The following is a 9,941-nucleotide window of genomic DNA, read 5'->3' on the forward strand; positions in this document are numbered from 1 at the left end:
AAGTAAAACAAAAACTTGAACTTGAACTTGAACTTGTACTGTATGTGTGAAATGAAGTTGGTGGTGAAGTGAGGTTCTGTGTCATGCCTTCTTCCATTTTCCATCTTCTACTTTACCTGCCCAACTAAAATAATAAAGAGACACCCTTAATTTTATTTCTTCATGTTTTAAAAGTGAAGTTTCATACTTCATTTCCTGTAAAAAATTAATTTTTTATATGAAAGTTTTTTTATTTTAAGGTTTGTAATTTCTGTTTGTTAGGTTGTCCAAGTAAAAGAAAGAAAAATTAAGACCAAACCTAATAACTAATAATAGTAAAAGAACTAAAATGTTGTCTGGGTTGAAAAAATTATATAAATAGGATAAACATTATATTTATAAAATTATTACATTTTGATTTTGGTGTTAAAGGATGATTTTTATTGTAACATGTGAAATCATAAAAAAGAACGTATTTTTTCATAGTATTTATTTTAGGAAAGATAAAAGTTACAAATGTTTATTAGTTGGATAATTTGATAATTCAATCCAATTCAAATAAATTAGACTATATTTTCTGTTATTAAATTAAATTTAACTTAAATATCTAATTTCTTATGGATAGAACTATGAGTTATGTATATTAAATAAAAACTCAATTCATTTCAATCAAAATTATTACAAAATATGTTTATTGTTTAGTAATTTACTTGTTTGCTATTTTTGTTCGTTTTAGTTTAGATATTTAATTAATAGTTATAATTTTTTTATATTTACACTTCAATTTAAAAAATATAAATGATGTTTAAAAAATTTCAATTTTAAAAAATGTTTTCCAAAAATTGTAAGTAAAATTCAACTTAATTAAGGTGGATTAGATCTATTAAAAAGATCTAAAAGTTCAATCTGATCAAATCTAATTTGAAACTTTTTTTTTTATTAAACTGAGACACACTCTTAATAAGATACTTTGACATTATACACAGGGTGAATATTGTTCCAATAGATTAAGATTTGATTAATGAAATTTGAATTTTAAATGAAAAAGATAAGTTTGTTCATGAAATAATTTTAGAGCAAAAACCTATCAATAAAGAGTGAATTAAGTTTTGATTTAAGATAAAATCTACAAACTAAAATATAACCAACTAAATGAAATTATTTTTTTATTACTACTTATATGATTTTCATGTTTTAAATGTTTCCTTCTCTAAAATATGTTGAATGTGGGGATTAAAACCACAAAGTCTATGAGTTTAATAGACTAAACCTAAAATTTAATTATATATTTAAAAAATATAATCCGATATTGGTGAAATCCACATACTTAATCAAGCTATTCATAGACCATAATCATATCAGACACGTTAACATCCACTGCTCATGTAACATTCTGTTAGACACAAATAATTAAATAATGTTGGTGAAGACTATAATAGTGATTTTATTTTTTAAAAGTAAAAAAATTACTGTGACCAGAATTTTATTTTAAAATACACAAATTATATTTAATTTTACATATATTATTAATTATAAAATATATGCTATGACATTATCATCTTACTTATATTTTTCTTCTTCTATTATTTATATAGTTCTGTAAATATACTAAAAGGAGAGATGTATAATTCTTAAAAAACATCAGTAGTTATAAAACATAGATTTGTTGAAATTGAGATGCACACTGTATATCACTCATTTTCAACATATTTACTTTTTAATTATTAAGTATTCTATATTCATTTTATTAACATCATTTACTATGTGATTTGATTCTGCACAGCATACTATCGTTGTAATCTTTATTCATTTTATGGACATTATTTATTTTATTACTTAAGATGAATTATTAATTAAAAGTTATCATGATGATTAAAGGTTATAAAATTTAAAAAATATGCACTAAAAAATGCATTGGCAAAATTCATGCTGCAGAGTTGTTAATAATATATCCATTAAATAAAGATATAAAAGCCATAAAAAAAAGACAAATTATGAATGGCCAATAGTTAGAAACCAAAAGGTTCTTTGTATAAAAAGGAGTTTGAATACACTAAATCATGGCTCACCGTACCACATTTTCCATCCCTTCAAATAACTTATTCATATAATTATAACCAAAGCAAACCAAAAACCCCATTGAAGCAGAAACAATACAAGATGAGTTTTTCTCATCCTGTGTGAGCTTCAGACAACACCTTGAGCAAGATTTGAAAGATTTCAGTTGGCATTTGAACCATTTTTCAAAATCCATTCCACTAAAGTAGCAACTCCAAATCCTGTTCCTGACCGTTTCTTGTCATTCCACACAGGACCAGCCATGTCAATATGCATCCATTGAACCTTTTCATCAACAAACTGTAAAGGGAAATTGTTTCAGAAACCCCTAACATAAATGTGCAAAAAGATTACACAACTGAAAGCCAGACAATAAGAAATACACAGTATATATTTACAATGCAGCTATCTTTTTTCCTCCAACAATTCTCCTTAAATAAATGGTTTGTAGGAGTTTATTAACAGTTCATGTGCCAGTTCATGCACTTTACGTGGCCACTGCTTGTCTGCTGTCAAAGTTTGCATGGCACTGGGAGAACCACGGAGTGACGAAATAGCAGTACATCATTCAGATATAATTAATCTTCCTTAGTCATGACTTCCCAACCAGTTTGAGGAGAAAAAAAAATTAAGAATAACAAGATTTATATCATTATTAGGCTGGAGTGCATACCTGTTTTAAGAAGAGAGCGGCAATAATAGCACCACCTTGTCGACCACCAGTATTCACCATATCAGCCACTCCTGATTTCATTGATTCCCAGTAACTCTCCTCTAATGGCAGCCTCCATAGTTTCTCCCCACTCACATCAGAAGCTTCAAAAACTTCCTTTGCTAGGTCATCACTGGGTGTAAACACACCTTCAAAAACAATAGTTAGCAATAGTAATCAATCACAAGCATTTTCACAGATATATCTTTCAGGTCCAGCCTCTCCTAAAGCTTATTTCCTTCTACTTCCACAAAGTAGTACTAATTTTAAGTGCTTTCAGTGCTGACTAAAATATTGGGCCTTCATGTGATTCTCACAAGAATATATTGGTACTCCGTAATCGATGTATTAGTTTTTACTTTATAATTACCTGCAATTGAGGGTCCAAGAGCAACTACGCAAGCCCCAGTTAAGGTTGCCAAATCAATAATCTGAAGAACAGTTGATCACCCTATTAGCATCATTCTAAAAACAAACAACACACCTGACAAACAATTTTCAAGCTTGAGTGAACTTACCCAAATAATTTTAATGTGTAGTATATATATTCATCAACTATTTGAATTTTTATTTCATTCAGACAAATTAAAATGTTTATAATAATTTCTCTAACTCTTGTTAAAAATAATTCCTAACCATCCATCAAGCATACAAAAAACTAGTAAATGCTAAGAAATTATTTTGGGAGGGATACCTGGAACTTTTATGATTTATGGGGACATTACAGGCATAAACAAAAACAAATGCATAGTTGTATAAGGTATACCTTTTCAACACCTTGGTTACAAGCATATACCAAAGCATCTGCCAGAGTAAGTCTACCTTCAGCATCAGTGTTGTTAACCTACAGAAGATGTTAAGCCCATCAAATCCTTAGTACCAACCAATATGAGGTAGACCCACTACACATGTTCTGTTAAATAAATCATAGATGTCAAAACTCCAATTCATTGATTATCAGTTGCATTAAGTACATACATTTATATTTATTAACAGTTAGTACCAGATGTAGCAAAAATAGATTTGCAATACTGACTGACTGAAAATGATAGTAATAGGTTCCATCCCAAAACATGATTAGCAATTCAAGGGACCTCAAATGGAAATAGCTTATACATTTCATTCTAATGTTCAAATAAAATATTCCAAGAAGCACCAGTGACATTTTCACTAATCATTATATAAAGAATTACCATTGGACCTTATGATATGTTTGTTTGCGAACTAGGAATACAGCAAAATAATGGTTGAAACAGAACCAAAATCGACCAAATACCACAATTCAGTATGACAAAACAAGTTAAACTTAATGTACTAATCTACAAACTAAAAAATATATTGTAAATTCTCACCTCTATAGTCTTTCCATTTGAAGCTGTGACAACATCTCCAGGCCTCATACCTGTTCCACTTATCATATTCTCACAAGCAGCAACAATAAAATGAACCTGCACATGCGGGATGATTAAATATGGGCAATGCATGAATTCTTATTATTACACTACAAAAGACACTACACAATATCCATCAGAACTCTTTACAAATCAAACCACAGGAAACAAGAATGAACACTCATTTCATAGGTTCATTATGGAAAACATTAGCTGAGCCTGCAACAGAAATTGCACTAGGTTTTATGTATATGAGCCCATTATTTCCACATCCCAACCATCACCCATACCCTTGAGTAAAGTCTTGACATAACATTGGAAGATTGAAAGACACATGAATAAGTTTCATGTGTTAATCAATCAAGTCAAATGTCAGTTCTATGGAAAGAGAAAGTCATGACCGATGATATAAATGACTGACCTCCACCCCTGGAGGTTTGATTTGACCAAGTGCCTTTGCTGTGCCTAAAACTGCAGCTGAACCACCCATATCAAATTTCATAAGTTCAATTGAACAGCCAGGTCCAGTCTTGATGTTGTAGCCACCACTAATAATATGCACATATCATAAGAACTCAAATTAAAGAAAATAATAATGTTCTCATTATAATAACAAAGAAAACAAATAAATTAACAAGACAATACTTTTTAACGTTGTGGAAGAAATTATGAAAATGAATTACTAACATTGAGACACGTGATTTGTATTGATATCAGAGTCAAATACAAAAATTGAAAATAGATTCAAATTAAGATTGATCAAGATTAGAATAATCTTAAATTTTAGTTTATCTGACAAAAATATCTTCAATTTGACACAATATTGCAATGCATGAAGATTTAATGATGAAATCAAACCAAAATTGAAATTAAATTTAAGAAATAGTATTTAAAAGGAATAACAAATTATAAATAAAAAAATGTTATTAAATGTTCAATGCAGGAGAACTCGTGTCTAATGAGGCTTAATGAGGATAAAATTCACTTCAAAAAACACTCTTATTCAATAATGAGGACTCAGAATTTCTAATGACCATGTTGGACAAAAGTAACTAATAAGCTACCCAAAAGCTAAAAAGTTAATTTTTAATTGAAAGCTAAAAATGATTAAGCTAACTTAAGCATTTCGTAAATTAATAGCTGAACTAGTTGAGAGATGTATAATAACATAAAAAATGTGCTTACATAATTTTTTACCATGTAAATATATATACTTTAAAGTAATTATAGTTTTGAACTATTGTTGCATTTTGTTTGCAGAATAGATATTTATTAACAAATAAAAAATAGGATTAATCACGTAATAATAAAAACAAACAATGAAATATTAAAGGGAATAATGAATGATAAATTTTATTAAAGCATTGAAAATAAAAATGGAAAAAAAAGTGTTATATGCTCAAAAGCTGCTTCAAATAGTATCTTAAAAAATGCTACAAGCTGATGACAAAATGTGTTCGAGTTAACTAAAATGTCTTGCCAAAACACACTCAATGTAGAGGTGGGAACAATGAAGCAATCTAATTAATATCTCATATCAAATATTTATTTACCAGCAGAACATCAGCATAAACTTTAAAACCATTTGAAGTTATAACACCAGAATAAAAAATCAAGCAAGATACGCAAGGGAAAAGCTGTTTAAGATTGATCAGTCTTGTATGGAAGTTATAATACTGGAACCATACCAAATGATCACTAGGGAAAATCCCAGTTATAAAGTTACAACATCATAACCAGTTGAAGTTACGTCATGCTAGATTGAAGTTATAATACCAAAATCAAAACCATGGATAACACACTGGGGAAATTCAATTCCAGATCGTCCGTAATTGAGTTACAGAGAAAAATAAATAAATAGGTCAACTAATTACCTGTCAAAAGTCAAACCTTTTCCAACTAAAGCCAACTTGGCATTGACAGGTCCACTCAATGGTTTGTAACATAGATGGATAAAATGAGGAGGATTTGCCGAGGCTGCAGCAACACCTAGGTAGGACCCCATTTTCAATTCCTCGCATTGTTCAGCATTTAATATTTTAGCAGTGAAAACATCACTGTATGTAGAAGCAATATTAGCTGCCTCTTCTGCCAATACCCCTGAGATAAACAAATTATCAAGTACAGATCAATTTTAGAGAAGGATAATTCCCTCTCAGATATGGAACTGCAACTGCCTGCCCAACAATTGCAAGGACTGGAAACAATATATCATATCATAACATTCAAAGTGCCATATGAACCTGGTGTGAGCACATTAGCAGGAGAATTTACAAGCTCCCTTCCAAAGATAATTCCGGAAGAAACATCTCCAGCATACTTAAGTTTCTTCTCCAGTTCAGGTCCTGTCCCTAGACCAATAATGTCAATGGACTGAAGCGCTGGCTTTTTGGCTTCTGACTTGTATCTATTATCTTCAAATAATCCCAGCACAGCCCCTGGCACATTTCAAGCCCACACATCGTCAAGCATAACTACAAAATCACAGGCCTCAATACATTTCAAACAAATACAAACCACAAATCCAATACCAGACGCAATTGCATAAGCAGTGCTAAGCTTTGATGGTGCAGAGAGCCCCTCGGAAGAGGCAAGAACAACCGCAACACTGCTTGCTTGAGAAGACTTGGCCGCCGCCACTACGGCCTCGCCAAGACCCTTAAAAGGTGCAGGAGTGGAAGATAACTGTCCAAGACCAATCAAGCTAACCCTCTTTGATCCAAGTCCTGTAATTCTAAGAACAGTTGATTGACCAACTTTGCCAGAGAAATCCTCTTCAGAAGAGGCTTCAGCTAACAGACCACCCAACTTTGAGTCAATCTTGCTCAAAATCACATTCTCAAACCTCGAGTTTGCATCTTTAGCCAAATCTTTCTCCGTAACACCCACTGCCAGAATGTCCCCCTTCCATTCCGTCACATCAACATCCTTGGCAGCAAAACAGATCTTCCACGAATTTTCACAAACACAAAACACGCATTTTCAGCATCACACAAATTAACACGCACAAATATACAAATACAAAAGAATTTTTGTTTAAAACAAATACACCAATACATTCGAAATCCAAATTCAATTACGCATGCCCAAAAATGTCAAATCGAAAGCAAACCCCCACAATGAAAAAATCCACAAGTTAGTAGCTTTCGAAATCGTTAAAGCACATGCAAAGTTAAGCATCAGATGGGGAGGGAGATTGACGGAGAAAATGAGTTAACGAGTTTTGACCTTGGGGGTTTCGATATTAGAAGGGTGTGTGAGACCGAGAGTGGCTCGTGTGAGAGTTTGCGACATGAGTTTCCTCGTGGGAGAACGCAGAGGGAATGCGGCGAAGTGGAGACGCGAGGGTAATCTAGTGAGAAAGGGAGAAGACGAAGATGCTCTGAAACAAACGAGGATGCTACCAATGGCTGCCATATCAGTGCAGACTCTACCTTATTTATAATCTTCCATCTTTATTTTCCTTCAATTTCTACTCCTAACAATATTATATCTTTCCATTTTTTATTGTTTCATGTGATATTTTAGAAAAAGGGTAAACTATAATCTTGGTTCCTCTTAAATCTTCCTAATTTATCTTTTAGTTCTTAAAAGAAATAAATGTACTTTTGGTTATTGTTCCAATAAAGTTAAAATTGTATCAAATTGGTTTAAGTTAGCAATTATATAAAAAGGAATTTTTATTTATTTTCAATACTTACTAATTTAAATTATTCAATTTTACTAATGATTTTTCTTTTAATTTTCAAAGATCAAAAGTAAAATACTCACATTTTAGATGAACTAGAAAAAAATTATACATATTTTAGAAAAAACTAAGAATGAATCACTTATATATGTAATTCATTTCATTAATAATATAAGTAACTCATTTAACATAATCATTAATCAATACTTTTAAGATCTGTTTGCTTATGTTGGTGTATTGTTCACAAGTAAAGAAGTGGTAAGATATCAACTATTTGGATCCAGAGTTTTGTGAGAAAGAGAATGAATGGATATACTTATGAACCATAAATATCTTATTCTCTCAAAATGAAGAAATATAGAGAAAAAGTCACACCAACATATATTTTTTTCGAATTTACCTTCGTTTATTCTAGTGTTATAGTGTTTTTTTTTCTATTACTGAAAAAAAAAATTAAAAAATTGTATTTTTTGTTTATTTATATAAGATGTGATTTATTTCCTAATTTTATAATATATGTTTAATATTTTGAGAAATTACTTGAATTCCTATTTTTATTTAATTTGTTGTTGTGTTTGTATTAATATATTTTGTGTATAAATTATTATGTTTATGAGTTATAATTTATTTAATTATATTTTTTATAAAATTATTTTTTATTTTTAATTACCTTATATTTCTGTTATAGTATTTTTTATTTTTCATTATTTATATAATATATAATTTATTTTCGGATTTTACAATACATGTTAATATTTTAACAAATTACGTAAAGTTTATGATCTTATTTAATTTGTTAAATTAATTTTTTTTAATTATAATTTTTAAATTATACCTATTTACATTTAATATATATATATTTTTTTAATTATAATTTTTAAATCTATGAATATGTTTAAAAAAATTATTTTATTATTAAAAAAATTTAATAGGTAAGGATAAATTTGTAAAATAACATTTTATATATTTAAAAAAATTCAAAATTTCTTCACAACCATCGCATCACTCACAAACTCTCATACACTTTCCTTAGACATCTACTTTAACATATCTCAATCCAAACAACATCACTTTCTTCACATTTTCCTCTTACATCCTCATGCATCTACTCTCTCAAATTCTCATACATTCCCTCCCTAATCCAAACACACTTTTAAACACATTTTAGTTTTGCAAAATCAAAACACATGAATTATCTTTTAGGCTCCGTTTGTTTCAAAGCGGAGAAAGGCACGTAAACACTATTTATCCTGAAATGCGAATGAATCCACGTAATAAAAACACAAAAGTGCACATAAATCGAAAAAAAAATTGCATCCAAAACTTTATTCGCAAATATGTGAAAAAGTTGTATATTTTTATATTTTTTAATTAATTAACCTTAATTTACTTTTTTACCCTTTTTATTTTAAACTTAAATTATTATTATTTTTATTTAAAATTTAAATATAAAAAATATAATCAAAATTATAAAAAAAATTATTATAAAAACATAATTAATCATATTATATATTATATACAATAAATTATAAATATAAATAATAATAATAAAAATAAATATATTTTTTAATAATTAAATAATAAATTTATATAATAATTATATTAATTAAAAAAGGAAAGATAAAATAATAATATTATTTAATATAAAAATAAATTTTTAACAAATATTTAAATAATATTTTAATTAAAAATAATTATAATTTATAAATAAATATATCAAATTAATTTTTAACCATTTTTAAATATAAGGATAAATATGTAAATTTATATTTTTATCAATTAAAAAATATATAATTTCAGTCACATCTATCACATCATTCACAAACTTTTATAAATTTTTCCCACACTTTCCGCTCTATTTACATTAATCCAAACACCCTATCTTTCTTTACACTTTTCCTTCAAATCATCTCAAATTCACTATCTCTTTTCCATTCTCTAATCCAAACAAAGCATTATGGACTAAAAGTTCACCAAAATCATATTTTATCCTTTAAAATATTAACTAATTAAATGTATTTTATGTCTTATAGAGGGCAATTATGTATGTTAAAAGACAAGTTGAATTAGTATTTCTCTTTACTTATTATTTTACATTGTTTTTTATCTTTGA

At 28.6% G+C, this 9,941-nt stretch overlaps 1 protein-coding gene across 1 annotated transcript; it reads right to left on the reverse strand.

The window, feature by feature from the left end:
* Positions 1–1,988: 1,988 nt before the first annotated feature.
* On the reverse strand, positions 1,989–7,653 carry LOC137807440 (leucine aminopeptidase 1-like). The gene is made up of 10 exons (XM_068608085.1): positions 7,369–7,653; positions 6,672–7,086; positions 6,384–6,578; positions 6,015–6,240; positions 4,562–4,688; positions 4,102–4,197; positions 3,516–3,593; positions 3,120–3,180; positions 2,711–2,898; positions 1,989–2,337 (listed from the first exon to the last, which is right to left on the reverse strand). The coding sequence occupies exons 1-10, from the start codon at positions 7,555–7,557 to the stop codon at positions 2,200–2,202; spliced, it is 1,713 nt and encodes a 570-aa protein (XP_068464186.1). The 5' UTR covers positions 7,558–7,653; the 3' UTR covers positions 1,989–2,199.
* Between the last annotated feature and the right edge of the window lie 2,288 nt (positions 7,654–9,941).

Source organism: Phaseolus vulgaris, chromosome 3, assembly GCF_000499845.2.
Source record: "Phaseolus vulgaris cultivar G19833 chromosome 3, P. vulgaris v2.0, whole genome shotgun sequence".
NCBI classification, from domain to species: domain Eukaryota; kingdom Viridiplantae; phylum Streptophyta; class Magnoliopsida; order Fabales; family Fabaceae; genus Phaseolus; species Phaseolus vulgaris.